Source organism: Indicator indicator, chromosome 16 (assembly GCF_027791375.1).
Source record: "Indicator indicator isolate 239-I01 chromosome 16, UM_Iind_1.1, whole genome shotgun sequence".
NCBI lineage: Eukaryota > Metazoa > Chordata > Aves > Piciformes > Indicatoridae > Indicator > Indicator indicator.
The window spans coordinates 10,681,118-10,702,229 of record NC_072025.1 but is presented as its reverse complement, the minus strand read 5'-3'; the positions used below and the strand labels follow the sequence as shown (position 1 = coordinate 10,702,229).

The following is a 21,112-nucleotide window of genomic DNA, read 5'->3' as shown; positions in this document are numbered from 1 at the left end:
CTGGAAGAATTCCTTATCAGAGTGGAGTGTTGCAAGCAGAGTGTTTCCTCAGTCCTGTAACTCATTTCCAGAACGACTGATCATAAGTGATCTCAGAAATGGATTATCCAAAAAACTGCAAATAGTTATGGACCACAGATCAAGTTTTCATTAAAGATACTGGGACAGCAATTTCCTTATTATTTGGGATTTTCTGTTTTGTGACTTTTAAAATTATAGCCAGTTAAACCTGTGATTTTTTTTTTATTGCTTTACCTAGGATGACTGCCTCTTGAAAGTTTGGTATCCTATGACTGGTTGGAAGTCATCTCTTCTGCCCCAAGAGAATGAAGAAAAGAAAAAATGCTCAGAGCCTGTCAACTTCTCATTTGTTTATTTGGCACATCCTCGAGCAGTGACAGGATTTTCATGGCGTAACATTAGCAAGTACATGCCCAGGTTTGAAAGGTTTCTTTTTCAAATAAAAACTAAACAAGCCTTTGGCCAAATATTTTTTTAATGCTCTGCTTAAGTCATTTAGAACATGTTTAGATTTCTTTGCTTATATTTTCAAGAAATAAAAAAGCCATCAGCGTCAGAGATGAGATTTATTCTAATATATGGTATAAACTTCTGTGCCATCTCAACTTATTCAAGGAAGCATGAATGTAAGGCGTTGTCTTGACCAAATGATGATATAACATTGAAAATAAAATATTGTTTAAATAATCAGCTTGTAGTAAGCTATTTTCTGCACCTTATTGTATATACTGGCATTTAATTATGTGTTCAGTTTCACTTCTCATTATTTAGTAAAATACATGCGTTCTTCACATAGTTCAGCAAGTCAGATAATTGAGGCAGTTTCATAATTGCAGTTTTTGCACTACTGATATAAAACCTTTAGTTAGGGGAGGGGCAGAGTGAAGGAAACAATTACTGAATATTTGTATAATCCTCATATAGCTAATATAACTACATTGGATAGTAACTTTGATATGTCTACCATTAGGGGCTTAGTCTGTAATGTGTTACTCACATCCTGTCTTGATGGCATCTGTCGGCTGTGGGCAGAGACATTGTTACCAGAAGACACTCTTCTTGGTGAGCAGATCTGTGAAACTAGCACTTCCAGCATTAGCACCACCTCTCAGACTGGAAAGCAAAAGGACAAAATACAGCATGCACTAGAGGTATGAGTAAATATTTGTTTTGTCAATTTTTTATTTCAGAATCCTCAGAACTTAAATATTTTAAGGATGTAGAACTCTAATAATGTGTAATATCTATCCCTTAGAAGCACAACAGAACAGTCTGAATTATTTCTTGTCAGTTTTTGAAGTCTATTACTAAACACTGAAGAAGTCGGAGACTTTGCAGCTCTCCATCCAAGCTCCATGTTTGTAAAACTCAATCTACTTTTTCTATATCTAATTAATAGTGATGGGAAGACACAATGTTCAATATGTAATAGTAAGAGATGGTGTCTTTCTGATTGGGTTTGAATGTCAGTAGTTTAATAACAGTGGAACCAGTAAATAAACTCTTTAGTTTTTAGTTATTAGATTTGATAATTGCATTTCCAAAGGAGGTATTGTTGGGCTCTAGACTATTACAATCAGACCAAGTTATTATATTTCTCACAGATCAGGACCATCACCAGACAGGGAGAGTGCAACCAGTTATGCTTTGAGCTGTTGAATCAGTTGTGCTCTCCATGTGGTCTCATCAGTTTTCAGTTACACAAAAATAATTCATCATAAAGTTATATTGCAAAGGTTACTGCTTTTAGATTGTTGTAATCTTGTTTATGAATTTTACACAAAATAGCGTGTATTTTTGTCTTGTGAGAGTAGAGTAGCTATCAAAGGACTTTTCAGAAGGCTGTTAGAACAGTTCTGGCCAAAGGCAAAGCTCATGCGCATAAACATTACTAATCTCTGTTGAAAACTATTTAAAATAATACTTTTGAAATCAGTCTTCATTTTTCTACGTAGAAGGATGTTAAAAAGCTGTAGGTTTTATATAAGTATGAATTTTTGCCTTACAGTTTTTTAGGATTTTTTTTTTATAACTATACCAGACAATTCACCATTTGAAAAACATGAGAAAAGGACAAAGGAGATCTTCAGTTCTTGTTACGCACACGGATGTATTGCCGGATCAGCAGGGTACTCATGAAGTTCAGCGTCACATTTCACATCATGCAAATGCCCTTGGGCACTTCCATATAGCAGCAAGCATCAACCCTAGTACAGGTGAAGTACAACCTCTTATTAAGCTGTAACAATATATTTGTACAAATTAAATAATAATTGAATACAGGCATGTAGGAAGACTTGCTTCACAAGCAGATTTTTTTTTTTTTGTCAAGGAACTATCTGCATTGTATAGAATAATACAGAATATTTTCAACAAGGAAAAGACCAGTCATGTGCCTTACTTAAAATATGTACATGAAATGACACCACCACAACATATGAAACTAAGCAGTTAGAACTCTGCAGTATAATTATATTTTTTTAATTAAAATTGCATGTAGAAGCTTGATTTGTATCCTATAGATGCAATTATGTAATTTTTACAGGCACAAATTATGTTCTACTTAAAATAAGTCAAATGTCTTAATTAAGAAATCTGTCTGTATGTGTATATATGCAAAAAGAAGAATAGTCTCATATATAGCGTTTTATTTGTTTATAATTCTCCACAGATATTCCATCAGTCTTGGCTGGAACAGCTTTTAATATAGATGAAGGAAATGGAGGCTTCGTTGTTCACTGGTTGAATAATAAAGAGTTTAATTTTACGTCCTCTATTGAAGTATTTATGCAGCATCTAAGAAAACTTTCTGAGCAACAAATCAAACATGATTTTGATGTCGAAGTTGAAGAGAAGGAAGAAATGGAAGAAAAAGAGAGAGGCTTGCATATGAAATTAGATCACGGTTAGCAATATTGAGATAGATATGTAGCACATTAATTATTTTGAAGTATATTAATACAATAATTTAGCACAAGAATTGTAAGTGCTAACATTTTATCACTAATCTAATTTCATTTACAGATGAAATTTTGGGTGCTTTAATTGTAAGCATGACATTCAATTATGTACTTTTCTGTTGTAAGACAATGAAAAAGAAAGGTAGCTTGTGTTAGCTGTGAAATTACAGCTAGAACCTGTTCTCTCTTTACCTTACCATCTGATTGTCAGTAATGACATACTAATTTCTGGCAAGCTTCAAGAAGGGTTGGACCTAGCTCAATTTTAATGCAACTGCACTGTTTCTAGTACTGTTAAGATTTACATCTTAAACTATAGATCACTTGATGATCCCAATTATAGCTGTTAACAAAGGAATGGAGGCATGTTTTGAGATTAATGATGGAAAACATATCCTTCCAGAAATACTTTATATTGCTGATGAAGCCAAGAAAGTTCTTAAAATCTAGACTGTCAATGCTGTGGAAAAGTATGTATCACTTTTAAGGTCTGGATTTTTACAGTTATTATTACTTCTATTGCATAGTCAGAAGCAGTAGCAAAAGGCCAGATCCTCATATTTTTAAAGACGGGCCAAGGAAAGACATTTCTACCCTCAGTGTGCATGAGTGTTTTTACCAGACAATACTATTAGCAGATTTAAAAAATACTGTGGTTTTTTAATAGAAACTAATAGGGAATATTTGCAATGGGTGAAGTGGCATTTTCCTCTTCTGTTGCAGACTTGTCTATAGATAGAGAATCAGAGACAGGCACTGGTACAGGCTCTTCAGAACATGAAGATGGTGAAAGAGAAGGAAGCCCCAAAACATCTCTACTAGCAGGCCCACGTATGGCTCTTCCAACAGTTTTGTTAGATCGGAAAATTGAGTTGCTCCTTACTGAATGGAACAGAAATCCAGATATGCTTTTTACTATCCATCCTGTTGATGGTACCTTTTTGGTGTGGCATGTGAAATATTTAGATGAACACACTCCAGGCATCTTTCGACAAGTTCAGGTATTGTATGTTTAAAATTGTTTTATTATTTATGATCTTAATCAACAATCATTGTGCCCTGAACATCAGTATGAATATAATTTCAAGTACTTCTTGTGAAACAGCTAATGTTTATTCAGACTTAAGATGGGTTGTCATATTCTAACTTGGTTTTTTTCTTTTTTTAGGTTTCATTTTCTTCTAGGATTCCCGTTGCATTTCCATCAGGAGATGCTAGCTCCCTTAGCAAAAATATTATGATGTATGCTTGCCCTGTCTTTATAAAAGATAACAGTGATGCTACATATCAGAAGACAATGGATTTCCCAGATAATACTCTAGCAAATAAAGGACCAAGCCTTGCCCAGGACAGTGCAATAATTTCTCCCATAGTAATGATGATTTCCAAACATATAGATGGCTCTCTAAATCAGTGGGCAGTTACTTTTGCTGATAAATCAGCTTTCACTACTGTGCTGACTGTATCACATAAATTTAGGTACTGTGGTCACCGTTTTCATCTCAATGATCTAGCTTGCCATTCTGTTTTACCATTACTGCTAACATCTTCTCATCATAATGCTCTGTTAACTCCTGAGTCTGACAGTTCCTGGGACTCTGACAGGATAAACAGAATAATGGATCCTCTTAAACATGTGAAAGGTTCTCCTAGGCAGCAAATTAAAAATGCAGCCACCCGTACATTCCATGACCCAAATGCAATCTATAGTGAGCTGATTCTGTGGCGTGTAGACCCTATAGGACCTTTATCATACACTGGAGGAGTATCTGAATTGGCTCGAATTAATTCTCTGCACACCTCCGCTTTCTCTAATGTAGCCTGGCTTCCAACACTTATCCCCAGCTATTGCCTTGGTGAGTATACTTAGCATGTTTCCATAGATAACACTGACTCATAGAATTACTTTATTAACATAAATAATTGTGTGTTTGGAGTGCATTTATATTAAATTTTCAGCAATTTCCTCATACTATGCAAATTAAGCATTTTTACTTCATTTGAAGCCAAACTAGCTCAAAACATTTAATCTGGTCTGTCTGTAAGTTACTATGGGTCAGCTGACATTCAGTAGCTTCTCTGCATGAGCAAGCAATCATCAAGCCTGTTCTGTTTACTGCAAGGACGCAAAAAATCCACTCGCATTACAGTTTTTCGTGTATTACTACTGCAGAAATATTTCTCCTTCCACCTTTATACTTGCCCTTTAATTGAAGGGTAGAAGGGAATAATCATAGAGGTTAATTTTCTCTGAAAAGCTTAGAGAGAGCAAACAAGGAAAAAAAGCTACAGCAAATATAGCTGAACAGTTTAACTTGGAGTCCTACTCTAAATCATCTCTGACAACCTAGAGGAACTAGAATTAGCCCTTCTGAGCACCTACTTAGTGAAGGAGAACTGTGAAGAGAACATAACTACTCTAAGGAATGGCAGCATTCCCCTAGGTGTACTTACATACTGGTATTTGTATGCGTGAACAATGGTTGTGAACATACAGGAATTTTGCTTAGATTATTCAACCTATGAAGAGTTTCAGTTACATGAAAGAGCAGAAAGGGAGTTACTTCAGAGTTCAAATAACACTGTTTCAATGCATACATTTGCTTAGGCTTTTTTGATACAGTGCTTTATAAAAATTGTTAGAAACATTCAAATACTGTGGATTTTAATAAAGTGCCTGATGCTATTTGACTGCCATTAGCTATGAGATTTCTGTGCTTTCTCTTAGGTACATACTGCAACTCTGCTAGTGCTTGCTTTGTTGCATCTGATGGCACAAACCTGAGACTCTATCAAGCTGTTGTAGATGCACGAAAACTTCTAGATGAATTATCTGACCCTGAATCTTCTGTAAGTTTTATATAGAAATGGTGTGAAAGTATTAAAATACAACTAATCAAGACAACTTTGTAGCTGTCTGTAAACATTAGCAGACAAAAACCCAGCTATTGCTACTAAGAGTGGCTCGACTGAAACAGTTTCCCTAACAAGTTCCTGCGATCTGTAGCAAGTGAGGAAAGCTAAAATAGGATTCCTTCTTTGTCTTCTCAAAAGAGAGAAGAGCAAGGGAAAAGGTGAAGATAGAAGATCAAAACTTAGGTGTATCCATCACTTATTGCATCTATATATGAGGAAGGGCAGAGATAGTGGGATAGGAGGGAATCAGCAGGTTATTGCTAAGGGTAATATTATTTTCTCTAATAATTTTTTCATGCTTTTTATTTTTCATTTAATTAAGTAAACTCTGACCTTGCACTGTTTCAGTATAAAGAAGCACAACTCTTTTTTTCCCACTCTTCTGTTATTTTATAAGCTATTTTGCAAGACAGAGCTTGTCAATATTTCAGTTGGTCTGAGGAATCAGTTCTAGGAGCAATGACTGTGAATGTTCCATCAAAAAACAATAAATAGCCTTTAGTTTATATATAAGCTGTACTTCACTTTAAACAACAGTGAAGCAGCATGTTTGTGTTTGTCATGGCACAGATACTAGTTATGTTGTGAAACGATAAATCTTTAAATAAACATTTAGTTTCCTTAAACTGGTATGCTGTCCCCATGAACAGCTACAGACTCGCAGTTGTGCAAATGTTTTGGTAAATGCATTATTCATGAGTGCCAAAATGACAACATGAAACCTGATATGCCAGCGAGGAAGGTTTAGGCATCAAAAATATACTAACTCTTCTCATTTTCTTCTGTTTCAGAAACTTATTGGGGAAGTGTTTAACATTGTGAGCCAACAATCTACTGCGCGACCAGGATGCATTATTGAACTCGATGCAATAACTAACAAAGTAAATAAATTAACTCTTTAAGAGTATAATGTAAAGGTGTTTAATAGCTTAGTCTATTAATTTACCTAAACTGTTGGAAAGAGGTAAAAGAGATTACATTTCTCTATGATCCTAATTTTGAGTTTCTGTGAACATAGAGATATGTTGAACATTTTAGTCAGACTTCCTTTTAGCTGCAAAGAGCTCAAAGCCCATTGTTAGAGTGTAACAGTATTTTCTAAGCCTGATTTACAAGCCAATGTAATTAAAAGGGGAAAAACTTAACAATCTCTCCAAACAAAACCAAAAGATGAACAACATTAAAAAAAAATAATCCTAAAACTCATCCTGACTGTTTCAAAATGTAGGAATCATAGCCAAAGATAATTTTTTATCTGTTAGCTAATACAGCTAGAAATTTCAAACAATGAGGAGGTGGTATTACTACACCTTGTTCTTACTCGTAGTTATTTGACCATATGTGTTTCACTGCTATTTTCTGTTACGAAGCAGCCTGTAAAAACTGTTATTTTACCATTTTGTAATTACATGTCTGGACATTTTATACATAAAGAAGTCCTCAATTTTAAGTTCTGGTTTACAAAATACTTGTCTAGAACTTTTTACAGGGAATTCTCTCTTTCAGTATTTCTCTGGAAAAATGATGATGTCTTGCAACACAAAATCTTTAATTAAACACGGTTGTGGGGGGCCACATTTTTCCTTGCTTGCAATAAACACTTTTACTGCCATCAACCTCCTTTGTAGAGAGGTAGCGGTACTGCAGAGAGATCTGTTGCTTTCAGGAACGATAGCTGTTGAGATACCTGAGAAAAGGAAAATCTGCAATTCATTCTGGTTTTTAGATCCCAGGAAATTCACCACAGGCCTGTCTTCCCACTGAAAAGAGATAAAAGTCAAAGAAGTTTTGCCACCCTTATGTATGCAACACTTAAGGAAGTATAAACCAGTCAGATACTAAATAATTTGTCAATAACTGAAATAATTGCAAAAATACAGAATTTGTTTAAAATGGTAGATGTCAGTGAAGTTATTTGAATATACAAACAATAGGTTCTAGAATATCCCATTCTTACTATAAGAGCAAAATGGTTAGTTTTTCTGACACGTTAAAATTTTCAACGTTATGAAAGAATTGCAGAAAACAATTTCAATAGTGCAAAACATTGCTGTATTATTTTGGAAGCATGACTGTTGCTTAATGTTTCAGTGTGGCTCAAACACACAATTGCTTCATGTCTTTCAAGAAGACTTCATTTTGGGATACAAACCACACAAGGAAGACCTGGAAGGGAAGGAAACTGAGATATTTTTCCAGCCATCACAAGGTAGAACATAAAAATAACTAAAAATGAATTAAGGAGCTACCAAAATGTTCTTAAAGAATGCTGAAATCTAGCTGGCATATGCTAGTTTCCTTTTTAATGGGAATGCAAAAGTCAGTAAAATGTCTGTTTCACGTTGCTGGTATGAATCGGTGTTTACATGGCAATGGCTGTTCTGCTTTTCTTAGAGTGAACAGTTATACGACAAAGTCAATTTTTCAAAATGCCGTGTGTTACACACAAAGTGTATACAGAATAGAACAGAAGTGTATTTTCTGCGTTAATACTTAGTGCCAGGTGATTAGGTGAATATAGCTGATTTACAAGTTAATGCAGTAGCAAGTAACGTGAATTCAGTAGTAACCTTAAAACTTCAGAAGGAAGAAAGCAGGTAGGTGGGAAAGAACATGTACAATAGAGCAGTAGTTAAAACCGATTGAGAAAGCAAAGATACCTAATGAATTAGATATGCCACTAATACTCAGGTTGTCTGTAAATTGGTCTCTAATTCTTCTATAGCTAGGAGCAAAAAACAATGTTGATTGAAATTGTTACTCATGGTACAGTTTGAGTATTTTGTTTTATAATACAACAATTTCAAAGAGGAAAACGGGTTTTTTTTAGTATCAATTTTTAGAGAGTCTTCTGCTACTGAAAATTATTTATGATTAAATTACAGGGTATCGTCCACCATCTTTCTCAGAAAAGTTCTATCTAGTAGTAATTGAAAAAGATACTAATGGCTGCTCCATTCTTCAGATGTGGCACCTTCATCTTAAATCTGTGCAAGCCTGTTTAGGTGAGTGACTGTAATTTCCTTAGAGACAGATATTTCTTTCCTATTATTTAAAATAAAGCTTTTATAACAAATTGTGTCACCTTTGTCAAGCAGAAACCTCAGAGTCAAAAATCTTCAGAATAATTTATCAATGTAATAGAAGCAGTAAGATTACTTACATTGGTTGCATTTTATACTGATAGCAATAAAAAAAATTGTTAATAGGGTAAATGATGTACTTTAGTACTAGATTCTTTATTTTAAACTATCAGGATTTCAGAATGTTCTGGGAGCCTTAAAATGAATAGTTACAGCATGCAAAAAAACTAACACAGCCTGCATGCACCATATAATGTTCTGTTCAGCTTAAGCACAATCTGTTTGTAGGATATTCATGTCTTGTCTTTACTTAAAAGCAATTTTTTTTTTAAGACTGGAAATTTGTTTTTAAATAGCAAAGCAAACTGAAGCTACTTCATCAGAGAATAAGCTTACTGTGCCTGAGCAGAAGACTGTGGATTCTTCTCCAGATGTATCACCTGGCATAAGTCCCATTCCACGATCTTCATCAATTGCTAATCTTCAGACTGCAAGTAAACTCATTCTAAGCTCCAGACTTGTGTATAGCCAACCTCTGGATCTTCCTGTTGGTGTAGAGGTAGTAAGAGCAACTCCTTCAGCAGGTAAATTTAACATCTTGTTCTATCCAGTTGGTCTACTAATTTAACTCCTAGTTTATCATATCGTATCCCCCCAGCCTGTCACATTTATTGATACAGGGAACATGGGACCGAAAAGGCTCTCTCAAATCATTGTGTCCATGTCACATTACCCTTTCATACATCTATCAATACCCACAGGAAAGGTGTTCCTGAAACTTCCTGCTGTAATAGTTGGAAACTTTAATTTTTAGTCCTAATTCATTAATAAAAAATGTATGCCCATTTGTTCATTTGCCAGTATTAATAGATTTGATATATAGTGCTTTTTTTACCCAGTGCACTTACACCTTCTTCTGTCTTTCTGTGTTTTTGTCTTTTTTTTTTTTTTTTGTCTTTTTTTTTTCCTTCTCAGGTTTCATTTTGGCAGGTTCTAAGAACCTAAGCTTAACTTCCTTAAAGTCATCTGATTAAGGCTTTGTATTCCTCCTGTTCTTCTAACAACCCTTGTCTGAATTAGCTCAGTTTCATCTTACCTGCTTTGAACAGTGAACTGAAATGCAGATTATTAGTAATGTTCAAGCTGCAAGACTGTTATCAGTCATAATTAACGTTTGTCCTTAGCCAACTCTAAATTAGAAAAATAATACCAGATTGTAAAGTTCTCTGCCAGTATTTAAGAAATTGTTATGTCTGACTTACTCATATAGGCATTCTACTTTATATTTCTAAAAGTAAGTGTGTTTGATCTCACTTCAGGTCACCTGAGTTCTTCATCAATATATCCAGTCTGCCTTGCACCTTATTTGATAGTAACATCATGTTCAGACAACAGAGTGCGGTTCTGGAGATGTACTGTAGAGACAGACCTAAACAGCAAAAATGAAGAAAGAGAAACATATCATTGGAGAAAATGGCCTTTAATGAATGATGAAGGAGAAGACAACAGCAGTACAGTCAGCATAGTAGGAAGGCCAGTTGCTGTTAGCTGTTCTTATACAGGACGTCTTGCAGTAGCATACAAACAACCCATACAGCAGAATGGTTTTGTTTCCAAAGAATTTTCCATGCATGTTTGTATACTTGAATGTGAGTCTACAGGAGGATCAGAATGGGTTTTGGAACAGACAATTCATCTGGATGATTTAGTTAAGGTTGGAAGTGTACTTGATTCAAGGGTCAGTGTAGATAGTAATCTATTTGTTTACAGTACATCAGATGCTTTTTTGAATAAAGACAAATACTCAGTGCCCAGTATCAAGCATCTGGTGCATTTGGACTGGGTGTCGAAAGAAGATGGTTCACATATATTGACAGTTGGAGTTGGTGCCAACATCTTCATGTATGGAAGACTTTCAGGAATTGTAACAGATCAAACGAACAGCAAAGAGGGAGTAGCTGTCATTACTTTACCACTAGGTGGTAGCATAAAACAAGGTATAAAGTCGAAGTGGGTGTTGCTTAGATCAATTGATTTGGTATCATCTGTAGATGGCACTCCTTCACTGCCTGTTTCTCTGTCCTGGGTGAGAGATGGTATACTGGTAGTGGGAATGGACTGTGAAATGCATGTTTATGCCCAGTGGAAACACGCGGTCAAGTTTGGTGATGGAGAAAGTGATGTTTTTATTTCTGAAGACTCTACAACACAAGATCCACTCAAAACAAGCTTGATAGCAAAGAAGACCAGTGTAATTGATGGGGCAGGTATTGTGGATGATGTTTTTGGCATGCCAGCTGTAATTCAGGATGGTGGCCTTTTTGAAGCTGCTCATGTGCTTTCACCTACTCTACCCCAGTATCATCCAACCCAGTTATTAGAACTTATGGATCTGGGTAAAGTACGACGAGCCAAAGCTATTCTATCACATTTAGTTAAATGTATTGCAGGAGAAGTTGCAATAGTTAAAGACACAGAAGCTGGGGAAGGAACTGGTCCTAAACGCCATCTTTCTCGCACCATTAGTGTAAGTGGTAGTACTGCAAAGGATACCATCACAGCTGGAAAAGATGGTACTCGAGACTACACAGAGATAGACTCAATTCCCCCTCTGCCACTGTATGCACTGCTTGCTGCAGATCAAGATGCCACTTATGTTTCTGAAGAAACTTCTAAAATACCTCGGGGCTCTGAAGATCATGCTAAGAGAAAAACAGAGGATCAGTACTCAGATCTATTCCAGATTCAGCCTGTTACAACTGAAGACTTTATTGATTTCGAGCCTGAAAAGAGGGAGAGTAAATCCAAAGTTATTAATCTGTCACAGTATGGTCCAACTTACTTTGGCCGAGAACATGCTAGTGTCCTTTCAAGCCACCTGATGCACTCAAGTCTACCAGGCCTCACTCGACTGGAGCAGATGTTTCTTGTAGCTTTGGCAGACACAGTGGCCATGACAAGCACTGAACTAGATGAGAACAGAGATAAGAATTACTCAGGTTAGTAACTGACATAGTATTGAATTAACATTCTTACTCTTTTCAGCAGAGGTAAACTCAAGTGTTTTTGAATAACAAGGCTGAAAGCTAGCATCAGTTATTGTGACTGGATACATTTACATATAAATCTCTCTGTTTCATACATGATAAATAACTTGTAGTTCAAGCTCTCAGCAACTTTAGAAACGTATATTCCTCACACATTGCATATGGTAAAGTTGTACATATGCCTTTTGCAGTCACCTGCATGTTCAAAAGTATTTTATGTTTTACAGGAAGAGATACTTTAGATGAATGTGGCTTACGGTATTTGTTGGCTATGCGCTTGCACACTTGCCTTCTGACATCACTCCCACCTCTGTATCGAGTTCAGCTGCTTCACCAAGGTATTGGTTTCATTTGACCTACTCGAGCTGACAGAATCTGGTTATGTTTGATTTATAATACTATATTTATACTATCTGCATACACATTTTAGATTTTATCTATGCCATTAAGGCCTTGCAAAGGCTTACTTAAGGCTTCCCTGTATGCATTGTGAATAGCAAAAAAAGCGTAGCTCTACAGTTCAGTTTGAGGCATTAATAAGTTCCCCAACCAGGTGACATACAGATTGTATACATGTTGTATTGTTTCTGATGGAGGAATGAAGATACTGCTTTACATGAGCATGGTTTTAACTTACCTTAAAGATTATCTTTTATTTTCATCACAGCAGGTTTTTTTTCGTCTTGCTCAGTCTGAGTAAATGCTGTTGTGAAAAACAGGACAGAAAAGCAGTTTTCACATAAACAGCAGACAGAAAGGTTTCTGTCCCAGAATATGTCTGCCTCTGCAATTACAGAATATTGTTCCTTTAGTCTTTCACCATATAACTCTCGTACATATATGAGTGGGGTACTGGAAAATAATGGAAGGACCGTTGAGGGGAGGACATCCCTAGTGAGCAAAATGATATTTCAGCAGTTCTTTTAGCAGCTCTACTTCCTGTTAAACAGTTTCTCTTAGATCTACCTAACTCTTGGATTGGAGATCCCACTTTGCATGTCTTACTTATTAACAGGTCTTAATCTTGTGAATTTTTTTATCTTACATTATTGTTCAGGCCTATCTACTTGCCATTTTGCATGGGCTTTTCATTCTGAGGCTGAGGAGGAGCTGATCAATATGATTCCTGCTATCCAGAAGGGAGACCCCCAGTGGTCTGAATTAAGAGCCATGGGTATTGGTTGGTGGGTCAGGAATATCAACACACTCCGAAGGTGCATTGAGAAGGTACTTTATATTACTTACAAATTCTAGTGACATCTTATAGGTATTCCTTAATAGATGTGCTTGGGGACTTGGACATAGGAGCTTCCTTTGTACTCCAGCCCTGCCAGAAGTTGTTTTTTTCCTATGCCAATTGATGTTGCAGTCCTGGCTTACAAATTTCAGTATTCGATAGTAAGATATAATACAACTCTCTAGAGAAAAGCTATTCCTGAAGCACCTGATTTCCCCCCCTTCCTCCCTTTGCCCCCTCACCCCCATATTTAACAGTATGTTAAAAATAATAATAAATATTTTATTTTAAGAAGAAACATGTTTTCAGATATATACTGTCTCATATATCCTTTACAGGAAATTCTGCTTTGAATTTCAGTGGTAGGTTTTATTTAAGAAATAAATATATCTAAAAATATGAATAAAAACTAAATAAATGGTCTTTTTGTACTTTTTTTTTTTTAATGGAATACTATAGAACATAAGAGATCTGAACTGAAAATGAATGCAGTTCCACTCTTTTGAATAGCTCCAAAATTGCTTTTTTATAGAAATCTGATCCTACATTATGTAAAACCAAGATAACACCAAATCTCATTTGCATGCAGAATTTTTTTATGGGAGGTCTAATAGTGGATAAAATGCAGTATTATTTTTGAGGTAATATCTAAAACTGTTTCCCATAGCTAGTAATGAGATATAAATCTTTAATCACTTTTAGCTTTCTTGTAAACTTGCAATTTCTGAGATGTCTGTGGAAGAGAAATAATTACTAAGTTACTAAATTCCCAAGTCATCTGTTGTAAAAATGCATTTTAAAAACTTACAGGATGCTCAAAAGAGTACTGGAGCAAAGCTTAATTATCATAAGACTCCAAATCAGATGCAATTACATCTTGGAGTCCTGTACAAAAAACAGTGTTCACTAAAGTACTTGTATTAGCTTCAGTATTTATAAATAATTGATTGCAAAAAGAACTTCAACTAAGAGTATGAAATACCACAACACTTTTCTTCAAAAGATTTTTATTTGCACATTTGTAATGTCCCACTGTGGTTGTGAGTGGTTAGTGCTTGTTTTCTGACACTTAAAATATTTACAGTGTAGTGAGAGCTGCCACATAGGAGTAAAACTTTCTGATGAAAATTACTGTTGCTTTGTAGAAATAATACAGTCACCTAGACTAGTCCTCCTGGAAAAGAATAAAATCTTTATATTTTCAGAAATAATAATAGATTTTGTTTACTGCAGGTTGCAAAAGCTTCATTCCAGAGGAACAATGATGCCTTAGATGCTGCACTTTTTTACCTTGCTATGAAGAAAAAGGCAGTGGTGTGGGGTCTGTTTAGGTGAGTTCTAGTAACTGAAGTTTGATGAAATCTTAATTTAACTAGGAATGAAAAGCAGAACTCATTCAAGATTGCAGTTTAATTTAAAGTGATGTTGTTCAAGTGATTCTATGCTAATGCTGTATAATAAGTAGTTGTTTATGTTGTATTTCTTTATGCAGGTCTCAGCATGACGAAAAGATGACTGCCTTTTTCAGCCACAACTTCAGTGAAGATAGATGGCGCAAAGCTGCTTTAAAAAATGCTTTTGCTTTGTTGGGAAAACAACGCTTTGAACAATCTGCTGCATTTTTCTTGCTGGCAGGTTCACTGAAAGATGCTATAGAGGTATCCACTTTTGAGAAATTTTCAGTTTATAAATTAATTTGTGTAACTGCATTCCTACGAGCCATTCTCGACTGAGGTTTTCACACATGACGGAATGTCAATACATGATCCCCTTGTGCCCTGCAGACATACCATTTACCTCCACGCTACTGTGAAAAGCAGCTTGGAAGCTAATCTGAAAGCCAGGATAATTGTTCAGATGCATCAGTCCTCAGTGGAAGCAGTCTTGGGAATAGAAGTCATGACCCTTCTAGAGAAACTTCATCATTTGAACAGCGTAGCTATGTCATAGCACTCTGTTCAGCCTCCAGCTATTCTGCATGACCTACTGTTACAACTTCAAGTAAAAAGTCAGAGTTCTCTTTTGAAGCAGTTCTAGGATCCCTTTTTATTGGAGCTGTGATCCTCCCTGCCACAAGGGAGGTGAAAACTGTAAGAAGGTTGATAACCTCTCAGGAGAGAATGGGAATAGTTCTTTTACCTTTAGTTACCCTGCCTGTTTATGCAGTTTATCTTTAGCTGAGAACATGAAGATTATTCTTCAGTGATGTAATTCTGCAGGTGATAAAGTATTAAGAACATGTATTAACATTAAAGTTGGAAGTTCACGTTTATTCTGCTAGGTAGAATAAAAATAAATAGCTTTTCTTCTGCCATATTAATTATTGACATGCTGATGTACTCCTATGCATGTCATAATTCCTGAAACAGAAGAATGTACACCTCTTTCTAAACATGGAAGAAAATATGTTACTTAGATACATACCACCTACCGCACTTTTGACCTGAAAATTATTGTACACTTTAAGGAACAGATACGATGAGAAAAATTGGTCTGTCCTGTAAACGTATTCACTTCATTGTTAAAGAACTCCCTGTTCCTTATAAAGCAAACTTTTTCCCACTTCTTATTGTAGGTGTGCCTTGAGAAAATGGAAGACATCCAGTTGGCTATGGTTATTGCTCGTTTATATGAATCAGAGTTTGAAACCTCCGTCACATACACCTCCATTCTTTATGAAAAGATTCTGGGTTGCCATAAGGATGGAAGTGGGTTCAGTTGTACTAAATTGCATTCTGATCCATTTCTGAGAAGCATTGCATACTGGATAATGAAAGATTACACTAGAGCACTGGACACATTATTGGAACAAACACCTAAAGAAGATGATGAAAACCCAGGTAAGCGAAAAACGTCAGTCACATGGGACCAACTTACTACGACAAAGGAGAGAAGCAGAAATACTTTCTGCGTATGTATAGTTCCTTCTCCTGAAATACCATTATGTGGAATCACTCACTGGCTTACGCGCTCAATTTCTACTTAAACAAAAATAACTCCAATTTCTTCCAAGAATTTGTTTCCAGTCCGAGACTACCAAACGTAGTTCTGCCACATAAGCTTAGGAAGGTCACCTTTGTTTGGTACTTCCCTGCAATACCTCAGTACTACTGAATGATGTCTATAGCTTTACTAAATTCTTGTTCAGGCTTCTAGCGACTAGCAGTGTTCTGAATTTTGCCTGTCCTGCCTCTTCTGAAATTAATGTTAAGTGGCAGATGGCTCCCATAGGTTTCTGTGGCATATTCCCTTCCTTGAGGAAATCTCTTCCTGGCTGATCCTCTCAGCTTTATTTAGGCTTAGATGAGTGGAATATAACAACAAGGCAAATGAGAGAATTTAGTATCTTCCTACTCATCCAGCTCATACCATTAATTTTTTTGTGGGGAATAAATAATTATTTCTCTGGGGTTTTTTTGCAACTAAACCCAAAACTGTCTTTAGTTTTGTGTTTTGACAAATCTCTGTAATGCAGGAAGTACTTCAGAATAATACCATTTTAAAGCCATTTTCAACAGATGTCCTATCTTTTTAATTCCTTAGTTATTGTCAAGTCATGCAATCCAGTGGTGTTCAGTTTTTACAATTATCTTCGTACCCATCCTTTGCTCATCCGAAGATACTTCAGCTCACCAGAAGGGACTTTGGCCACCTTAGGTCTAAAGACTGAGAAAAGCTTTGTTGATAAAATTAATCTTATAGAAAGAAAACTGTTCTTCACTACTGCAAATGCTCATTTTAAAGTGGGCTGCCCTGTGCTTGCTCTTGAAGTCCTTTCCAAAATTCCGAAAGTAAGAAAAAAGTCTACTGTAGTGACAGAGAAAGATTCATCTAGTCCTCTGATACAGGCGGGTGTTTCAGATTCCAAAGCCCTAGGGGACGGTGCTGGAAGTGCTGATATAGACTGGTCAAAGCCAATCTCAACTTCATTTGCTTTGGAGAATACTGTTGAATCTTCATCACAATTTGATTGGAGTCAACCAGCAGTGAAATTTGATGATGAGCCCCTTACTCTTGACTGGGGTGATGACAAAAATGGGTCAGACGAAGAAGACAAGGATGTTGGTATAATGATGAAAAACTCAAAATCTGATTCTAAGAATGGAAATGATGATGAGAGAACCTCAGAAACCAATATCCAACAAACAGCACATGGGGCGACTCCTGATGCAGGAGACACCGAGGTTGATGTTATTGCTGAACAACTGAAGTTCAGAGCCTGTTTGAAGATCCTTATGACTGAACTGAGAACTTTGGCTACAGGTTATGAAGTAGATGGAGGAAAGCTCAGATTTCAGCTGTACAACTGGCTGGAAAAAGAGATAGCTGCTATGCATGAAATATGCAACCATGATGCAGGAGGCAAAGACTACTGCAAAACGTATACCAAAGTAAATGGAGATCTCCTGGAGCATGATGATATTATGGATAAGCCAGACATTGGCTCTTATGAACGGCACCAGATAGAACGACGCAGGCTGCAAGCAAAACGAGAACATGCTGAAAGGCGGAAGTGGTGGCTGCAGAAGAACCAAGCTCTTCTAAGAGTTTTTCTAAGTTATTGTAGTCTTCATGGAGCACAAGGTGGTGGGTTAGCATCTGTAAGAATGGAACTGAAGTTCTTGTTGCAAGAGTCCCAGCAGGTAAAACAAATTCAAATAATTTCTATTGACAAGTATGAACAGCTCTGGACTGTGAATTTTGTTGAATGCTTATGTTTGTGGCTAAACAGATGCTTCTTATGCTTTGCAAGTCTAATGGCCATGATCATTTAATGTACTTGGTACTTAACTGTGCTGCTTTTCCACATCCTGATTATTTGATTCTTAATCTGTTACAACACTGACAATTAGGCTACCTGTAATTATGGAATATAAATGGTGCTGTTTATATTATAGCCTCATCAGTGTATGTGTGTTCCAATGAAATTATAATTTTGATCGCAATATTGGGGGCATCTGTGTAATAAATTAAACTTGCAACTGCTAAAATATGACAAAATGTCATTCCTTACACCTCTGCAAATCATGCAAAGGAGCTACAATGAATGGGATCTTAGCCACAAGGCTCAAAAAATAATACCAAGTCAGACAGAGTAATGCTTTCTTTTGCTATATTATGGTGCTTATTTTGTACAAAAAGAGGTGTTTTCCAGCAAATGTAAATGACTAACCTGAGCTGCAGCAGATACTCTGATACTGGGCAATTTGTTTAACTTGCTTTAGCTCTAGATTTCTTACATTTCAAATAGGAGCAGCAGACAACCACTTTAGTGGTACTAGGATTAGCACATACTTTTAAGAATAAAAAAATACAGATTTGTTTCCCCTTGACAAACTCAGGAGTAGTGCAGATTTGACTTTTGTTATTAAACTCAGACTAGTGAGTATTATATCAACTCATGCTACTGCAAGTGCATTTATAGTTAGTCTCTCTTATTTGACAATCCCAACACTTCCTAATGAACTGTGTAAAAAGACTCTTCCTACACAAAAGCAAAAAGTGTTCCAGCAGCCCTGGCTATAAGGTCTGGTCCATGTTATTACAGTACATAAGAACTGACTTTTGATACCAGTCACAGTAAAATCTTGTCTGAGTAGACAGTAGTGAAAGAAGATACCTAACTCTATAAAAATATTTATGATGTAAAATTATCTATTTTTTACCTTATTTTTCAAAGCAATAATTTTTAATACTATCTTTTCTTTTACACAGGAAACTACTGTAAAACAACTTCAGTCTCCACTACCATTACCCACAACACTACCGTTGCTTTCTGCAAGCATAGCATCCACAAAAACTGTGATAGCAAATCCTGTGCTGTATTTAAACAACCATATCCATGATATTCTTTACACTATTGTGCAGATGAAGTCACCACCACATCCTAATGTTGAAGATGTCAAGGTAATGAAAAAGCTTTCAGGAAACACTAAACTAATTTTTTAATACAATGGGGTATGAGAATGCAGAAAATAAAATGTGGTGTTTGAGTTAATTTTTCAGCATTTACCCCTTCAGGATACTGACCTTCCTTAAGTCTGGCAAACTGAAAATGCTAGTTAACCACTTGCTTTCTGACATCTTTTTGAATCCACCTAGTTCCCTATTCCAAATGTTGTGAATGTTCACTAAAACACTGGATTCTTGGCTCTCAAAATTATCATCATAGAGTCACAGAATGGTCTGGATTGGAAGGGATTTCCAAAGGTCATCTAGTCCAACCCCCTCGGCAGTAAGCAGAGGCATCCTCAACTAGAACAAGTCTCCCAGAACCCTGTAGGGAAAGTGATGAAAGGAGAGATGGAAGAGACTAAGTTTAATACCGATTTTTATAAACCTTACTGGAAGATGAATTTCCTCAAGTGTACTGGCTTCTAAGGAATTATGGTGAATTACTTTATCTGACTCCATACTTAGGGGTGAATAAATTCTGTTCAGTTTCAGTAAACAGAGGGGGGGGGAAACACCAAAGAACCTGAAACTATGACACAATTAATTATTAAGAAGCTAATCATTATTCTATACATGTAGTTTGGTATTCATTAAATTAATTTGAAGGTATACTGACTAAATGAAAGTAGGAAAAATATAGGAAGTTAAATGAGTTGTCCCACTGAAAGGCGCTTAAGTTTCTAAAACTGTAACCCAAGCTCCTTTACGTCTCATTCTCTTATATCAATTAACTCATTTTCCATCTTGCTTTACACTACAGCAAGCATCTTTCTTACTTTAAAAAGTCATACTCCACATGTATTTTCTTTTAAAAGACAATTCAGAAAGAAAAGCTCATGAGTCTTAACTGCAAAACAACTATCTAGATAATTCATAGCTTTAATCCAATGTCTAGTATTTGATTAAATGGAAAGATGGCAGGAAAAGATGGAAGTAAACATAGGGTGAGTTATAAAAGTCTACATTGTTAAAAGTTTGACAGTACCATTTTCTTCATACTGGCTTTCATCACACTTCCAAGAAATCCTTGCATTTCTGCTGTGTAAGAACCTGGAGTGTTTCCGTTGCACCGAGACAATAACAGAATATTACTCTTGTTACTCCTGGAGACCTTCTGAAAACTTATAAACACTGAGGTAAAAAAGAGATCATAGATAAAACAGTCATACAATGATTACACAAAGGTTCCTGTTTCATGTCCATACTGAGCAATTACTACTTCATTGAACTGTGATGTTACATAATAGGGCTTCCAGGAACCATTCTGTCAAATTCATTATCATCATATAACAGGACACAGATAATCACTCCTTCAGTATACTCATTCACTGCAGCAGTTCTATATTAGAATAAATTTAATTAATACAATATTAGAAGCTTCAAACTGCTATCAAATGATCTTGAATAAGCAGCTGTAATTTTCAAAGTTCTGCATTGTAAACATAAAGCAACATCGTTACTATTTCCTGCACTTGGTTTAAAACTGGGATGTTCCTGCCTAACACATTTGCAGTGCTGTTCAGAAAAAACAGTAGTTTACTCACCTTTTATATACCAGTTATGTACAGCTTACTGGCTCTTTTCATTTTAGGTGTACACACTTCATTCTTTAGCAGCTTCACTTTCTGCATCCATCTATCAAGCACTATGTGACAGCCACAGCTACAGGTAAAACCGAAAGTTATCTTACAGTCCTACATTTGGAGAATGCTTTGTGTATCCAAAAGTGGAAACTCTTCATGCATGTGTCTAAAGAGGATATTAGATATCTGTGTATGGGTATGGATACTTATACACTGGACACTGCTAGTTTTGATACACCGGAGCAGTTTCACACAGATAACATTTAACCAATGAACAGAAAAATCTGGTGTCGTTCTCCTTTGGGATGCG

General features: G+C 36.0%; 1 protein-coding gene across 7 annotated transcripts in view; it reads left to right on the top strand.

Annotated features, from left to right (window-relative positions):
• The window catches only part of DMXL2 (Dmx like 2), a 50,221-nt gene that overhangs the window by 14,400 nt on the left and 14,709 nt on the right, over positions 1-21,112 (top strand). For 5 of the 7 annotated variants that reach the window (XM_054388001.1, XM_054387999.1, XM_054388002.1 and 2 more), the window contains exons 7-26: positions 260-438; positions 992-1,172; positions 2,063-2,237; positions 2,693-2,926; positions 3,705-3,982; positions 4,150-4,837; positions 5,710-5,831; positions 6,689-6,778; positions 7,989-8,106; positions 8,783-8,902; positions 9,337-9,564; positions 10,300-11,979; positions 12,255-12,365; positions 13,085-13,254; positions 14,498-14,595; positions 14,757-14,922; positions 15,840-16,104; positions 16,808-17,907; positions 18,980-19,171; positions 20,811-20,887. In XM_054388001.1, the coding sequence (XP_054243976.1) occupies positions 260-438; positions 992-1,172; positions 2,063-2,237; positions 2,693-2,926; positions 3,705-3,982; positions 4,150-4,837; positions 5,710-5,831; positions 6,689-6,778; positions 7,989-8,106; positions 8,783-8,902; positions 9,337-9,564; positions 10,300-11,979; positions 12,255-12,365; positions 13,085-13,254; positions 14,498-14,595; positions 14,757-14,922; positions 15,840-16,104; positions 16,808-17,907; positions 18,980-19,171; positions 20,811-20,887 (6,272 nt within the window). The remainder of the gene's footprint in view (positions 1-259; positions 439-991; positions 1,173-2,062; positions 2,238-2,692; positions 2,927-3,704; positions 3,983-4,149; positions 4,838-5,709; positions 5,832-6,688; positions 6,779-7,988; positions 8,107-8,782; positions 8,903-9,336; positions 9,565-10,299; positions 11,980-12,254; positions 12,366-13,084; positions 13,255-14,497; positions 14,596-14,756; positions 14,923-15,839; positions 16,105-16,807; positions 17,908-18,979; positions 19,172-20,810; positions 20,888-21,112) is intronic. The other 2 variants (XM_054388003.1, XM_054388004.1) reach the window with 2 other exon arrangements.